This window comes from Mesoplodon mirus (genome assembly GCF_964341445.2).
Source record: "Mesoplodon mirus genome assembly, chromosome: 4".
Classification (NCBI taxonomy): Eukaryota; Metazoa; Chordata; class Mammalia; order Artiodactyla; family Ziphiidae; genus Mesoplodon; species Mesoplodon mirus.
In genome coordinates this window covers 43473076-43490432 of record NC_138979.1, presented here as the reverse complement: position 1 = coordinate 43490432, position 17357 = coordinate 43473076, and the positions used below count along the sequence as shown (strand labels likewise).

The 17357-nt window shown below is 38.2% G+C and overlaps 1 protein-coding gene across 4 annotated transcripts in view; it reads left to right on the top strand.

Moving 5' to 3' along the window:
• MYO5A (myosin VA) overlaps positions 1-17357 on the top strand; it is a 200975-nt gene that overhangs the window by 174116 nt on the left and 9502 nt on the right. For all 4 annotated transcript variants that reach the window (XM_082618354.1, XM_082618353.1, XM_082618352.1 and 1 more), the window contains 7 exons: positions 427-520; positions 5781-5927; positions 6484-6638; positions 8429-8518; positions 10133-10283; positions 12418-12700; positions 14571-14745. In XM_082618354.1, the coding sequence (XP_082474480.1) occupies positions 427-520; positions 5781-5927; positions 6484-6638; positions 8429-8518; positions 10133-10283; positions 12418-12700; positions 14571-14745 (1095 nt within the window). The remainder of the gene's footprint in view (positions 1-426; positions 521-5780; positions 5928-6483; positions 6639-8428; positions 8519-10132; positions 10284-12417; positions 12701-14570; positions 14746-17357) is intronic.

Genomic DNA, 17357 nt, shown 5'->3' with positions numbered 1-17357 from the left:
ATAGGTGTTAATCAAAAGCCCCTAAGTTTAACCATCCTGAAAACTTCCCAAAAAACTGTGCGCATTCATCAGAATTTACTTTGCCTGTTCCCCCTTTAAAAGAACTTTCTACTGGAATAGCAGTACATTTTATGAGCATTTAATTGTTGTGGAGTCTACTGGAAAAGACTCCACAGTGAGCCTGCTGTCCATCACGCTGTAAAGGAGTTTACTGCATTGTATATTTTAACATTTGGCTTTTATTATAGCTGCGTTTCCCATTGCCTGCCAGTTTTAGCCAGGTGGGGCTCCACCCATGAGCTTTCATGGAGCTTTTAATGTAAAACTAACAAGTGCTGTTTCTGTAATTTTGTGTCTGCTCTCCTTCTGTGCATTTTAGAAGGTTTATTTTGATCTTTATGTTATATTTCTCATTTTGATCTTTAGGATTTGATGGAACAACTCGAAAAACAAGATAAGACTGTCCGGAAACTGAAAAAGCAACTGAAAGTATTTGCCAAAAAAATTGGTGAACTAGAAGGTATTTAAACATGTTTCTATGACAGTTGCTGAACCTTGGTTTTATATGCAGTATTAGTGGCTTAAAAGGTTTTTGTATGAATATTAGGGACAATAACAAAAATGACTTTCAGCAGACCTGGCCTCCATGGAGTGGAAATTTTCATTACTAGGTGGGGGAAAATGTTCTTTTCATGGTAGTAATAATTTACAAAGAGAGAATTCATTCAACAAACATCTAATGACTGTCTTCTATAGACCAGGCACTATGCTAGGCAGTATTGCATAGTGGTTAAGAGCATGGATTCTGTAGCTAAGCTTCTCGGGTTTAAATACTGCCTCTTCCACTATTAGTCATCTGATATTGGGCAAGTTACTGAACCTCTCTATGCCTCAGTGTTCCTACCTGTTAAATGGGAATGATAATGGTGTCTACCTGACACGGTTTGTAAAGGTTAAATTAATTAATATGTGGAATGCATTTGGTATATTTCCTAACACGCAGTAAATCCTATATACAGCTTACTTTTATTACTGTTATTCTTAGTATTAGGGATACTAAGATGAGTAAGACAGAGTCTGTGCCTCAAAGAACTTACATCTAATGGAAAACAAAAAGAGAAGTAAATAAGAAAAAAATGAATTATGACTATAAAGAAATAAGATTTTAGAAAACATCTCATGATTTATATATCATGATGGGAAAACACCTTGAGAAGTGATCAAATATCGGTTATTATTATATACAAATGATTCTTGTCTTGTGGGTTAGTGTTTGTTCCTTCAGTAAGTAGGTGCCAGGGATATAGCAGTGAACAGGGCTAAAGCCACATTCTCAGATTAGTCCAGCAATGATCTCATTGTTCAAGAGATTTTGAGACCCTCTTTGGAATTGCCTTCAGACCTATGCAGGCTATTACCATTTTGACCAAAAATGATACTGTGCAGCCTGCCCATCTATTCTGTCATTGTCACTCTGAATAATTTTTACTCTGCTCAAAGGGTGAGGATTCCCCATCACTGGGAATGTTCAAAAGAATCTACCATGATTAGCTGTGTGGCTCTCATTCCTCCAACGTGCCAGGCCTGTCGTAACTGTTCCATCTGTTTGATCTTCTTGCTTCTCTTAGTCAAGTCCTGCTTATCCTTTGAGACCAGAGTTATATGTCACATGCTCAAGAGCAACCTTTCCTGATCACACAGATAGACCCTACGGCTCTACCCTCTGTGTACTGCAATTTGCCTCCCATCTTTTGTGGTTTTCACTGTCATATTTTTAGCAGTTTTTCTGTTTGAATTACTGCCTTCCTCAATGGACCATGAACTTCCTGAGCATGGTGGCTACCTCTTATTTCCTCTTGTTTTCACAGCACCTAGTATATTGTCTGACCTGTCGTAATCATTCCATTAATGTTTGTTGAATGTGTAAGTAAGTGTCAGAAGTATTTAGAACAGCAACATGGATATTTACTTTCAAGGGGATAATATTCCCTGGGATGTACAAATACTGAAATATTTGTTTAGAAATCAGATAGATTACTTTGCAGTCATATTTTATTATATAATCCTTTAGCATTATGTGATTCATATATTATATTAAAATTTTGAACCTCCGAATCACAGACCCAGACTATAATGTCTGTTGGCGGAACTTTAAAAATCTTTATTCAGAGAACCTTTCTGCACTTAACTCTGCATTAATTATATCATGAGATGATAATTAGACAGCAGAGTATCCGCTTGAACGAAACTGATTTTGAGGGTATTAACCTGTAAGATTATTTTTTAAGCTCCTAATCGTTTCTTTACCATATGTTAGTAACTTTTGATAAATAGAAAAGCCATTTATTAGATTACATTTTTACTTAGCTTTCTTTGGTATGTATATTTTACTTAAAGAGAAAGCTTAGAGCAATTTTAAGCCATTATCAATCAGAATTCAACCTCATCAGTTAAACTATCCTGCCAGCTATATTCTTAAATCTATAAGTACATTTGAGAAGGCAATTCATAGATTAAACAAAAAAGTCATTATGATATTCTTAAGAAAAGTTGAGTTAAATAATACATATCTACAGAATAAGATGAAATAGATTTATGTGACTTGAGCGTTTGCTCAGTGCAGTGTACCTCCCCTCCCCAAGGCAGAGAAGAAAGACAACACGCTTTTCCAACACCTTTCTCTCCTGTCCCCTTATCCCCACAGTGTACAGAAAACACTGATAACCTTGTACAGCAAAGCACCTTCTAATATCTAAAAGTTTTCTTATATTTTTCTAAATATAATATACTTAAATGCTTCTGGTTTAAAATAGCAAGACTCTTACCTCCTCCTATGGGCTACACTTAATTAAGGAGACATTTTTAGAAGCCAGTGAAGACTTTTTTAATGCCAACATACATAATTTTTAGCAGAAATTATATGGCTAAATAGAGAGTGTTTCAAAATTTGATAAGCTTTGTGCTGTATTTTAATCCAGGAGTGGGTGTTCCATCTCAATTTTCATAGAGTCGGGGAATTTAGACCTAAAAGAATTCTAGAAATCAGTTAATTATTTCATAGGAGAACAGAGCTGAGGCCCAGAAACCATAAGGGACTTCCAAAGTCTCAGCCACTTAGTGGCCAAAATGGGACTAGAACCCAAGCCTTCTGAAGAGCACTGACTTCTTTGTGTCATATTTTCCAACAGACCCTCTCTACTTATAATAATTCATTTGACTCTCAATTAAACCTGAGATCAAGATCTTCCCTGTACCAAAGTGAGGGGGGGGGAATTTTTTTTCCAATTTCCTTTCTATTTCTAGGACAAAAAGGTTCAGGAATGTTTTTCTCTCAAGCATAAAGAATCTATTATACTTGAAAATGGAAATAGATGTTGCTTCAGATCTTCCTAGAAGATTGCTGTATTAGATGGAGCATTCGACTAAATGACCCCCAAGGTCCCCTGAGTCTCTTAAAAACTGGGTGGTATTCTGGCTTCTCTCTTTCAGGCTTTATATTTTCCTGATACTACGTAAGGGTTGACATTTTAATTATATGATTATTTTAATTATATAATTTGTTAAATAAATCAAGGTTATGTTGAGCTGACATCTATATTTTACCTATGAGTTTTTGTGAAGACTCTAATCTCTGGGAAGAATTCAAAGACAGTAAAATTTTAATGAAAGTATGGCAAATTTTATCTCTGACATTTTTGTACAGAACCAAAAATATCTTCGTTAGAGATTTTGCAAAAGGAAAGTGAAGCTTTCTTTTAAAACATAATATCTCTTAGTTAAAATATTCACCATATTTCATAAATTCTGTGGTGCACAATTTTTCATATTTTAACATCTCTGAAATTAGGATGTATCTTGCAGCAGTTGATGGGTTTTAGTTTAACTGGCCATATTTTTCCTTCTTTAGTGTTATATAAAATAATACTATATGTCATAATCCGTGGCACCTTAGATATGATAAAATCAGTAGGTTTAAAACATTCTTTTTGAGTTATACAGAGTCCAAATGTGTGCATTTGTTGATAAACTTAATATGTTGAATCTGTTTTCTCCTAGTTTCCCCTCGTTGAATTGTTTCTGTGGCTTAAAGCAACCAGTAACATAGATGGCAGGGATCTTATTATTTTGTTTTACATGCAGAATATATACAGGAGCTGTGAAGGTCACTGTGTAGTGATCCTGAGATCCTCATGCTGTTGTGTTTAAACTCACTCCAGAAATAACTTATGTAAAACTAAATAGTTTGAATCTCCTATCTCTTGTAGAGAGGCATACAAGGCATTCAGTTAGTCCTGCGGTTCCGGACTGCACCATGCATATGAAACGCTAGGTTATGGGAGGTGGCCACAGCCCTGATTTGTCCAATCACAGTATGATCGCTCTTTAGATATCATAATGTTGGTGGATGGTGGTGATTTTCAGCGCTGATAGTCCCGGTGTGTGATGCTGCGGCATAAGGTGGACGAGGTGTCACCAGGCTCTCTGCCACATGAGCAAGAGCACTGGCAGGTATTGGTGTTCTCTGTGATAACCTCATGCTGTGGAACTGGCTTCCCAGAACTAACACAGGAAGTTGCCCAGAGTGACAGGAGAAGCATGACTGATACCTTGTGGTGTCAGCAAGATTAAACTTTCTAATGCATCTGATCTGCCTTTTGTTTGTTTGCCAGCAGTCTCTGAACTCAAACTTAAACTACATCTAAATAGATTTTTCTTTTTTTAACATCTTTATTGGAGTATAATTGCTTTACAATGTTGTGTTGGTTTCTGCTGTATAACACTAAATAGATTTCGTAACTGCTCCCCTTCCTGTAGATAAGAGAATTAAAAATCTTACTAGCATATAGCTCCACAAACACCATCATAACTCATGTTTCCCTTTACCTTCCCTTGCATTTCCCATTCGATTCTCAATTTTGAGATGAAATTGGAGACTTTTTCTTAACCCTCAGTTCTCCTGTCTCAGCTGCCATCAACAGTGGTGATCATTTTTAACATCTGAAAGGGTTGTTAACCAGCGGTTGTACTTTAATGGTTGCAGCTTTGTGGTGGGACTTTTAGCACTTAACTAAAACCAAACAAACAAAAAACTGAATAATATTTAGGAAATCATATTAAATACAGGTTGTTTTATCTGCTCATGATTTCTTTGGGAGTGAAGGGTGACAGGAGAACATTAAGCCTTTTCCTTATGAAGGCTTTGTGAGAAATAATACATTTCACATCAACTAGTGTGAAGAAACACGGTTCTACCAGCTATCTTGATGTGGTTTGAACTGATTGCAATGATACATTTAAAGTAAATGTTCTTTTTCTTTAATGACCAGATTCATAGAGCTAAAGGTAAAGGGGACTCTTTTATAGTCTGGCTGCCTCTTTGTAGAATATTGTTTTTTCCTTCTGTAAATTAAAGTTGAAGTATATTTAGACATTTACGATTGATACTGATTAGTTAACTAAGAAGTTAAACCACTTACTTTGGAGACATTTAATCTTATTACAAAGTAAACCTTATTACAAAAAAAAATGCTTTTGAATCTAGTAAGATTCTTTGGTGTTGATAGTAGCCAAGCACTAGTGGTTGTTAGAGGGACATTACCATATAATTTTATCATCTATCCACCCAGTTTTACCAGAAAAAATACTGAAAGAAGGGACAATTAAGTGGTAAATATGGCAAGCTTCTGTTGTTATAGAGTTTACTTAAAATTATAGGAACATGGAAACCTCTCATCTTTTCTACCTGGAAGACATTTTTCTTCTTTTTGTTTCTGATGAAGTGGGCCAAATGGAGAACATATCCCCAGGACAGATCATTGATGAGCCCATTCGTCCAGTCAACATTCCCAGAAAAGAAAAGGATTTCCAAGGAATGCTGGAATACAAGAAGGAGGATGAGCAAAAACTTGTTAAGAACTTGATTCTGGGCAAGTATTTCCTGCATGAGATAAAAGGTCTTTGTGGTACATGTGTCAGTAGTGGGAGAGGCTAGTCACCCATTTATTAAGTATTCACACTGGTTTCTTTAGTCATCCTTGACTGCTGTGCATATAGTGCTGTAGCAGCATCCTGACCACATCATGGATGTCAGTCACACTGCAGGGTCACTTGCTAGGACCCTAACTTCTGGAAGAGCAGGTTCCATAGGGAATGAAGAGTTTAGTTTGGGATGGGCTTAGTTTGACACGCCTGAGCAGAGATGTCAAAAGCCACTTGATACATGAGCCTAGAATTCAAAGGAAAAGTCAGGGCAGGAGATAGACATTTGGGAGTTGTTGTATAAGCAGCTAAGATTCACATGTTCCTACCCTCAAGAATTTCTCCACTTAGTGAGCCTTTAAAATATGCTTTTTTAAAAACACGACCTATTTACCCTGAACGATTGAACTCTTAAATGAGAGCTGTGCTTTTGTATCTCAAAAAGCATTCCTCGTGAAGACTTTCAAAGTTATATAAGATTGTTTTTCCTCTTTTCTTTTTTAGAACTGAAGCCACGTGGTGTAGCAGTCAATTTGATTCCAGGGTTACCAGCGTATATCCTGTTTATGTGTGTTCGACACGCTGACTACCTGAATGATGATCAGAAAGTAAGGTCGTTGCTAACATCAACAATAAACAGCATCAAAAAAGTATTAAAGGTCAGTTCATGTTCAACAAAATTCTCATAATGAATATTAATGATGACAGAGTCTGCACAGAGGTATTTTTTCTTCCTTAGACTTGAGCTAAGTTTCCAGTTATGACCACTTTCTAGTCTGAATCGATACTTTCCATTGTAGGAAACATTCATTCTGTAAAGTGTCTATGTGCCTTCTTTCAAAACAGGGCTCAGGTTGAACAGTAATCAAAATTAATTCAATATACTTGCATTTGATGGTGAAGCAAATTCAGTTTCGTCATAGAAATTTTCTGCTTTGAGGTCTTAGAACTAAATTAAAAATACCTAGTGAAGTTCCTATATATAGGGAATATGATGCTATAGTTAAAATAGGTATTAAGTAAGTTTAGTAATACCTAGACCATTCATATAAAAAGATGTCTGATAAAACATTTAAAATTCTCTTCTGACTTTTCTTCCCATTATTCTCCAGCTCATCCCATAATTTTCCTTGTTACCTGAAATGCCTGGTTCCATGTGAGAAGCAACACACAGATACTAATCAGAGAGGAAAGACTTGGAAAAGGCAGCAAAGTTACATAATAGAACAGAAAGCCCTGCATAACTCAGTAATCACTGAGTCACTTGCATGATCATCCTCTTGACAATCTAGAAAAACAGTGAACATTATTCTTAGTTTTAACCATTTTTCAGTTCTGTGGCATTAAGTACATTTATACTGTTGTATAACCATCGCCACCGTCATCTCCAGAACTTTTTCATCTTCCCCATCTGAAACTCTGTACCCATTAAACACACCCTCCCCCAGCCCCTGGTCATAACTTTTAATGCCGGTTCTCAGTCCCTCCTGCACAGATAGTCTATGTGGTTACTTTCTACAGTGCTTACTAAAGTGTGGAGTTTCTGAATATTTAACATTCAAAAATTGATGAATGTCTTCTGAATGTAACTCATTTAATTTGGGGGGCATTGATGCTGTATTACATTTAGATAGACTACGAGTTTTACTACTTCTTAAGTCAACTCCTACAAAGACAACAAAGCCAAATTGTAAAGTTTTCTCCCTCTCATCTTACTTGCAAGATGAGAAAATTTGGATAAATTCTTCCAAATTTATCTAATTTGACTAATTATTGTACCAAATTGTTTAAAGAGCAAAAAGGAGTAGATACTTGAACACAGCACCCTTTTGATACCATTTAAAATGGATGTGCATTTGTTTCACATCCCTTTTTGAACTGAAGTGTATTTGTTGTGTGTCCCTGGTTTGATTTTGCAGAGGTGGTTTGACATGTGGCCCAGAACTGATGAAGAGCCAGACTCTCCACTGCTCTGCCCAGGGCTTCCTCCGTTCCATTTCTGATTAGCTCCCCAGAAACTTTATCTTATCATTGACAAGATTTTTAACCTAATCTGGGTTTCAGTGCTTCACAATATTTGTAATTCCCTTTTGTGCCTTTAGTCTTTTCTGATTCCCTTCAGTAACCCTCAGGGAAGTGAGTTTGGGTAAGCTGTGGCTTGGTGATTGTTTTCTGCTTAAAGGGACTGCTGAGCGAATATCAGTTGCATGACCAGGCATCATTTTCTAATGGCATTTTCTAATTGCCAAGCAAAGTAACAAACAACCAGTGAACTCAGTGGTTGAAATTCTCTAGCAACGATATGAGGCTTTACAACTGCAATGTGATTTATTTTTATAACTGTTGTTAATGGTAAGTTAAGGAAATGGGCCTTCTGGTATCTGTTTTGTTTTTTCAGGCTATTATTTCCCTAAGGAAAAAGCTAATTTAGGCTTATTCTCTCTTTCAGAAAAGAGGTGATGATTTTGAAACTGTCTCCTTCTGGCTTTCTAACACATGCCGATTTTTGCACTGTTTGAAGCAGTACAGTGGAGAAGAGGTGAGAAAGCCTTGATCACAAAATCAGCATGCTATACTTTCTCTGACCTTTTTAAGGAAAAAAATTTAAAGCACAAACTATCTAGCCATTTGTTAATTTAGAACCCTGAATTCAGAGGTGGCTTGGAAGTTCATAGCTTTGTTTGATGTTCATTATTTACAAAACTGACTTGGGAAGTGACATAGCTTCTTCCCTCTGAGAGTTTGTATTATGAGAAAGCGCAGCAGAAATAAAATGAGCATTGGTCATTGAATGGTTATTGCACTGAAACTTTTTGTTAAAATGTGAAAATGGGCTTTTCAAGGACTGATATAGGAATATTGAGGTATTTAAAGAAATTAATCAATTTTGGCTTGTGTAATACATTAAAGGTGATCAAGGTAAAACATGTCTCTTTAGATTTGTCCACAAATATTTTTGCTTTTGCTTATAGTGATGTGGTCATCAGTTGGTTGATAGACTTCATATTTCAAAACTATGTAATATATTAATAATTATCATTTATTAAGGGCTGCTTAGTATGTATCAGACAGCATTTATTGTACATTATGTTGTTTAATTCTTGTTTAATATCTCAGTGAGGTAGGAATTATAACCCAGTTTTACAGATGAGGAAACTAAAGCTCAAAGAAGTTCATCATTTTGCCCAAGTGCTCTCAGCCATAAGGCGCTGAGTTAGGATTCTGGGTCTGCCCACCTCCAAGAGCCTGTGCCCATAACCACTGCCCTTGGTACCTCCCCATCCTTTGCCAGGAGGGCAGGCAGAGAAGCTGAGCAGTAGTACTTTCTGAGCACCCACAGGCCAGGGGCAGAGAGGACTGTCCTGGCAGAGGATGGGAAATGCAATATGAGCAAGACATGGTCCTTGAGCAGATGGGACTAGCAGAACAGAATCCTCCAGAGGGCCTATTAACTGTCCTGTCAGTCCCCAGTTCTAGACCGTGTTGTTAAGTAGGTTGCAGGTAGGCAGATGCTTGAGTGTGGGCAGAATCCATCAAGTAGACAATTGTCTTTGTCAGGCAGTGCCTGACAGAAGTACCTGCCTGTACAGTTGGCTTTCCATTTTAACAAATACCACCAAAAGATTCCATTCTAAGCTCAGACTGAGAATCATGTATGGATACAGTAAAATATAGTAAAGAGAAATTTTTTATTTATTCACCAGTCTCTGTAGAAATTGATCAATTTTAAGAAGATTATTTACGTAGTATTTATAAATAGGACTATATTTAATGAACTGAAGTTGAGAGATGACTACTTTAGATAATCTAGTGTTTGGCAGTGAATCAGCTGTTTCAAAAGTGAAAACACTCATTAGTTTTTTTTTTCAAATTAAGTTCCCCCATCTTGTTTCATTGACATTGCTGGTGGAAAAGCTTAAATGCTAGGTTGCCAAGTTTAGATTATTCAAACGCTAGTAAGAAGTGGAAGGGGAGACATGATGGAAACAAACACACAGAATTTGAGAAGGAGTATCCTGGCATTTATATGTAGGTTGGAATGGGAACTCTTTGGAGAAAGGGAAAAAGAGCATGAGGATGCCGATCAAATGAGAGAGTTAAAGAGGAGACATTTTACTTCATCTGTATCATTAACTCTCCATTATGGCCCTAGGGCTTTATGAAACACAACACATCTCGCCAGAATGAACACTGCCTCACCAATTTTGACCTGGCTGAGTACCGACAGGTGCTAAGTGACTTGGCCATTCAGATCTACCAGCAGCTTGTGCGGGTGTTAGAGAACATCCTTCAGCCAATGATCGGTAAGGCCAGGGCATATTGCTGACATCCAGGTCTGTCTACCTCATGTGCCCACCCATAGATGACCACCAGTGGCACATGTGTTGGAGCATGTATTCATATGGAGAACATAAAGTAGTAAGACTCAGTCTCAAAATTAGCTGAGGAATCCCAGAACCCCAGCCATGACGAACTGGGGTACCTCAAAATCACTGCTTCCACATGATGGAAATGGCAGTATATAGTTTACTTCCCTAATGTGTAATGCCTCTCTCTTATGATTGGGTCATGCTTTATACCCAGCAGTAGACCTCAGACCTCATCCAGTTTTCAAAAACACTTTAAATTTTGGTCTAGCGTACTACTACACAGAGCTTCCTAGGGACCCATCTAAAATGAAGGAGGCTGGGGAGGGTTTGTACTTTGCCTATTAGGCTACAGTAAGAGGGCTGGGAAGGTACCATGGCAACAAGAACAGGTCTCAGACACTCCATGCTGAGTGGAGCATCTCATAACCCCTATGGAATTGTTAAAGGCAATTTGGTTTAAAGTAGCAGTTTCTCATTGGATGAGAAACTGGGGTGTGTGTGTGTGTGTGTTTCTACGTATGTGTGATTTCATGTACCTATCTTTATATGTGTGTATTTATGTATCGTTCTACCTGTATTCCTTTGGAATGTGTAGCAGGTGTGAAATAGGTATTAGAAGGCATGTACAAATTGCAGGCTGCTAATTTTGAATGCACTGAACTTTTTTTTTTTAATTTTTTAAGTTACCAAACTGTATTATCGTCAAGCAAATTATCAACAGCCTCTTAAGGCTACTACCAGTTACCCTTTCCTTCCCCATCCGTGTGTTTGCCACATTTCTACAACCTCATCTCACCTCTGTGGGCTCCTAGTGTCCCATTTTTTATTGCAGGCCCCCCTTTAATCAACTAGAAACATAGAAGGCTGAGGAAGCCATGGGGGATGGCAGTGGTTTCTTCAGCTGACGCCTAAAAGGTCATGAATTTAAAGCAACCTAGGTCAGCGAAAATGCATGAGGTAACACAGATGCAGAGAAGGTCAGCTTCAGTCTATTCTCTTCTACTTTTGCTTGGTTTTATTGGCTAAATAAAAAATTTTACCTATAGATGTGCCACTAGCTGCGTCTCCCAATGATTTTACAACAACAAATGTTTTGAGTCAGTATGAGGTTCTTTGGAGGCTGCATTTAGCTCTAGGACATATAACAATGAATCAGGAATGGCCCCTGCTCTCAAGGGGGCTTCCAGTCCAGGGAGTGGGCATCCCAAAACCATCCTAGAGGAGGCATAAGCCAAATGCTACAAGAGCGTAATAGAGGGAGCAGCAGTGCCCCAGATGAGAAGACTGAGTCCTGGGAGGCTAAGGCCAGCCCGAGGTCTCCCTACTGTAGTGGGAAGCTCAGGGCAAGGAAGGGCCCAGCTCTCTAGCCCCACACAACTGCCCTCTCCCAAGTCTTCTCCAAGGCCACTGCCTGGTCTCCTGCCTTTCTTGCTACTTGATTTGTTTGCCTCTGGGGCTCGATATTACTGGAGAATTTTTTTTTTTTTTTTTTTTTTTTTTTTTTTTTTTTTTGCGGTCCGTGGGCCTCTCACTGTTGCAGCCTCTCCCGCTGTGGAGCACAGGCTCCGGACGCGCAGGCTCAGCCGCCGTGGCTCACGGGCCCAGCTGCTCCGCGGCATGTGGGATATTCCCAGACCAGGGCACGAACCCGTGTCCCCTGCATCGGCAGGTGGACTCTCAACCACTGCGCCACCAGGGAAGCCCTACTGGAGAATTTTTATCTTCTCCCTAACTGCTCCATACATCCCTCTCAAAAACTCTCCCAAGATACCTCACACATGTGCTATTACAAGGCTACTGCTTCATATTTCAGAAAATGGGCCATTAAGAGTTCTTAATTTCATGGTAAATTTTTGAATTTAAGAATTATTATTATTTTTTTGAGTTTAAGAATTATTCCTTCATTAAAGTTTAAAATCCAGAAGACCTTTTATTGAGTTCTTTTTCTCTCTATGTTGATACTCAAATCATTTTCATAAACTGAATGTGTGTATGTCTGTGTCTTTGTGTGTGTGTGCACACGTTTCCTTCCAGATCTTCTTTTCTGACACTTGAACTTCTCTTGCAGTCTCCGGAATGCTAGAGCATGAAACCATTCAGGGTGTGTCTGGGGTGAAGCCCACAGGGCTAAGAAAGCGAACCTCCAGCATTGCTGATGAGGGTACCTACACACTGGACTCCATCCTGCGGCAGCTCAACTCCTTCCACTCAGTCATGTGTCAGCACGGCATGGACCCCGAACTGATCAAGCAGGTGGTCAAGCAGATGTTCTACATCGTGGGGGCCGTCACACTGAACAACCTCCTCCTACGGAAGGACATGTGCTCCTGGAGTAAAGGCATGCAGATCAGGTGAGCGAACGCCAACAGCTGCCATGGCCTTTTCATGCTGCCCAACCGCTTGCCGGGGCTCGTGTGAGGCTAGTGTACCTGATATCCACTGCCCACCCACCCCCCACTGCCCGCCAGGTGAGCAGCAAGGGCAGACCGGGCACAGAGCTGCTTCCTCTTGTCTGGCTGGACCCTCCACTCTCATTCGTGATCGCTCCTGGCCATGCCTTGCAACCCACTGCTTGTTAGGAACCCTACTCCGTATGGAGATAACTCATTTTTGTTTTTTGTTTTTTTTAAAGGGAACTTTATTTATTTTTATTTATTTATTTTTGGCTAGGTTGGGTCTTCGTTGCTGTGGGGGCTATTCTTCATTGTGGTGTGCGGGCTTCTCATTGTGGTGGATTCTCTTGTGGAGCACGAGCTCTAGGCATGCGGGCTTCAGTAGTTGTGGCACATGGGCTCAGTAGTTGTGGCTCACAGGCTCTAGAGCACAGGCTCAGTAGTTGTGGCACATGGGCTCAGTAGTTGTGGCTCATGGGCTCTAGACCACAGGCTCAGTAGTTGTGACGCACAGGCTTAGTTGCCCCGTGGCATGTGGGATCTTCCCGGACCAGGGCTCAAACTTGTGTCCCCTGCATTGGCAGGCGGATTCTTAACCACTGCGCCACCAGGAAAGCCCCGATAATTCATCTGAGGGAGTGGGGAGATGATGAAAACTACATAAAGATGAGATAGCTTCTTCCTCTCCTTTTGTGTGTGTTTTAATTTTACAATAACAAAATATCAAGCTATAATGAAGATTGCTAATGTTTGATTGCTCTTATAAATTTATTTTGACAAAATACCTTTTTGTACCTATGGCAACAAGAACATGTCTAATAGATCTTTTACTGATGTTTGAAATATGCCCCTCTCTATTTTAAGAAAAGCTGTGCTCAATTTTGTCCAGCTGCTCCTCAGCATAACCTTATTAGCATAATGGAATTTTTTTTCAAATAATTTATTTTAAAACAGCTAGAAAATTCACCAAGAGGGGGAAAAAGGATTTCTCCTATGAAAGCCTGTAGTTAATCTTAGGAAGCGTTGGCTTTCTTTTCAAATTTTCCATTACTCACATACACTGTAGGTAGTGGTAAGAAGATAATGCTTTCCACTCAGGTCGTAGAATTTATTTTTCTGCAAGCTCTGTTTATACCTATGAAGCCCCTCTTTGCCTGATTACTAAGTCCTGACTGTGGGTCCATTTATCTCTCTCATTTGCGAACGACTATCACTTGGTTGGCCACCTCTTAAAACCTCGCATCTGTGTAGTTTCTATGTCTCTCTTCATATTTCGGGTCTTTGTCTCTTCCCATGGCCCCCACTTGCCCTTCTCGCCTTCATCCCTGAGCTTCCTCAGGCCACTACCTCCATCACCCAGACTCTTCCCTAAAGAGGGCCGGAGCACAGGGTCTATGTGGGGATCTTGTTATTATGTCTACTAGCTTGGAGTCTGACTTAAGGAAGAGAGAGTACTTAAAGGATTATCAATTCTCACCTCTCAAGTTGTAAGAAGCTATAAAGTGTTTTCTGCTTGGCTCTTTAATAAGGACACAGCCATATTATGTGTTCTATTTTGGTTTTTAGCACATCTTATTTCATAACTTGCTATAATGGCTACATTTCTATCTCCCATTAAAGAGAATTATAGTCTCTAGAATTATACCTACTCTTATATAATTATGATTATAAACCTCCTGATTATGTATAGTGATAAATTTTTAAGCACAGCTAATGATTTAAAAAAACAGAATTTAACTGAAATTCCTGACAAAACCATGCACAGAAAAATTAAGACATTTATGATAACATTCAGTAAATTTGCATCACCCCCCTTTTTCTGGCATAGGTACAATGTCAGTCAACTAGAAGAATGGCTGCGTGACAAGAATCTGATGAACAGTGGGGCTAAGGAAACCCTGGAACCTCTCATTCAGGCTGCTCAGCTTTTGCAAGTGAAAAAGAAAACAGATGATGATGCAGAAGCCATTTGTTCTATGTGCAATGCTTTAACTACTGCCCAGGTAAGGTGATTTTCCCTATTATAAAACAAGTTAACATTCATCAACGGTGACATTTAGGGAAGTAAAGAAGGCTTTTAGCTATTGCTTTTGTCTCTGAGCTGACTTCATCTGTGTCAGAGATGATATATATCAATATTGTAGATCTTGAAGAAGGGAGATTTTACCACAAAGTATATTTCAGTACTAGTCACAGTCCTGCACATTCAATAGTCAGTACTTATTTATCCACTCTCTACACTGTTCTGTATAATGTTCTAGCTGTTAAGATAAAGCCATGAACAAAACAAAGTCCCTGTTTTCATGGAGGTGTACATTCTACACATTCTATGGAGTTTGTACTCCATAAAAGAATTTTCCATATTATTTAATAATTGAATGATTCTTTAGACTTCTCTATTTTAAGACAAATTGTGTTTTTTTAATTGAAATATAGCTGATGTATAATATGATGTTAGTTTCAGATATACTACACAATGATTTGACATTTCCATACATCATAAAATGATAACCGTGATAAGTCTAGCAATCATATGTCCCCATACAAAGTTATCACAATATTATTAACCATATTCCTTGTATTGTAGATTACATCCACATGCCTTATTTATTTATTTTATAACTGGAGGTTTGTACGTCTTAATCCCCTTCACCTATTTTAATACCCCATGCCCCTCCCCTCTGGCAACCACCCATTTGTTCTCTGTATCTGTGAGTATATTTTCATTTTTTTTGGTTTCTTTTTGGTTTCATTTTTTTGGTTTTGTTTTTTGGATTCCACATATAAGTGAGCTCTTACAGTATTTGTCATTGTCTGACTTATTTCACTTAGCATAATGTCTTCAAAGTCCATTCATAGTGTTGCAAATGGCAATATTTCATTCTTTTTTATGGCTAAGTGATATTCTTGTGTGTGTGTGTATGTGTACACCAGTCTTCTTTATCCATTTGTCTGTCGAGACACTTAGATTGCTTCCATATCTTGGCTATTGTAAATAATGCTGCAATGAACAGAGGGGTGCGTATATCTTTTCAAACAAGTGTTTTTGTTGTCTTTGGAAAAATACCCAGAAGTGGAATTGCTGGGTTGTATCATAGTTGTATTTTCAATTTTTTGAGCAACCTCCATACTGTTTTCCATAGTGGCTGCACCAATTTACATTCCCACCAACAGTGCATGAGGATTCCCTTTTCTCCACATCCTCACTGACACTTACTATTTGTTGTCTTTTTGATAATAGCCGTTCTGACTAGTATGAGGTAGTACTTCACTGTGGTTTTGATTCATATTTCTCTGGTGATTAGTGACGTTGAGCATTTTTTCATGTGCCTGTTGGCCATCAGTATGTCTTCTTTGGAAAAATGTCTGTCGAGGTCCTCTGCCCATTTTTTAATCAGGTCATTTGTTTTTTTGATTTGAGTTGTATGAATTCTTTGTATATTTTGGATATTAACCCCTTATTAGATATATTGTTTGCAAATATGTTCTTCCATTCAGTAGGCTGCTTTTTCATTTTGTGGATAATTTCTTTCACTGTGCAAAAGTTTTTTAGTTTGATGTGGTCCCATTTGTTTATTTTTGCTTTTGTTTCTCTTGCCTGAGGAGACAGATCAAAAAAATATTGCTAAGACCAGTGTCAAAAATGTACTGCTTGTATTTTCTTCTAAGAGTTTAAGGTCTTAAATTTAAGTCCTTAATCCATTTTGAGTTTATTTTTCTAAGTGATATGAAAAAATGGTCTAGTTTGATTCTTTTGCATATAGCTGTCCAGTTTTCACAACACCGTTGACTGAAGAAACTGTCTTTTCCACATTGTATATTCTTGCCTCCCTTACTGTAGCTTAATTGACCGTAAAAGAGTAGGTTTATTTCTGGGTTCTCCTTCCTTTTCCATCAATCTATGTGTCAGTTTTTGTGCCAGTACCATACTGTTTTGACTACTGTAGCTTTTTAGTATGGTTTGAAATCAGGGAGCATGATACCTCTAGCTTTGTATTAGTACTTCTTTCTCAAGATTGCTTTGGCTACTCAGTTTTTTGTGTTTCCATACAAATTTTAGAACTATTTGTTCTGTTCTGTGAAAAATGCTTTTGGTATTTTGATAGAGATTGCATTGAATATGTAGTTGCCTTGGGTAATATGGTCATTTTAACCATTTAATTCTTCCACTTTATGAGCCTGGTATATCTGTCGATTTGTTTGTGTCATCTGTACTTTCTTTTATCAATGTCTTATAGTTTTCCAAGTTCAGGTCTTTCACTTCCTTGTTTAGATTTATTCCTAGGTATTTTATTCTCTTTGGTGCAATTATAAATGAGATTGTGTTTTGATAATTTATTATTAGTGTATAGAAATGCAAGAGTTGTCTGTATATTAATTTTGTATCCTGCAACTTTACTGAATTCATTTATTGGTTCTAATAGTTTCTTGGTGGCATCTTTAGGATTTTCTATATACAGTTTCCTGTCATCTGCAAACAGTGACAGTTTTACTTCTTCCATTTCAATTTGGATTCCTTTTACCTTTTTTTTTCCTGTCTAATTTCTGTGGCTAAGATTTTCAATACCATTTTGAATAAAAGTGGTGAGAATGGGCATCCTTGTTTTGTTAGAGG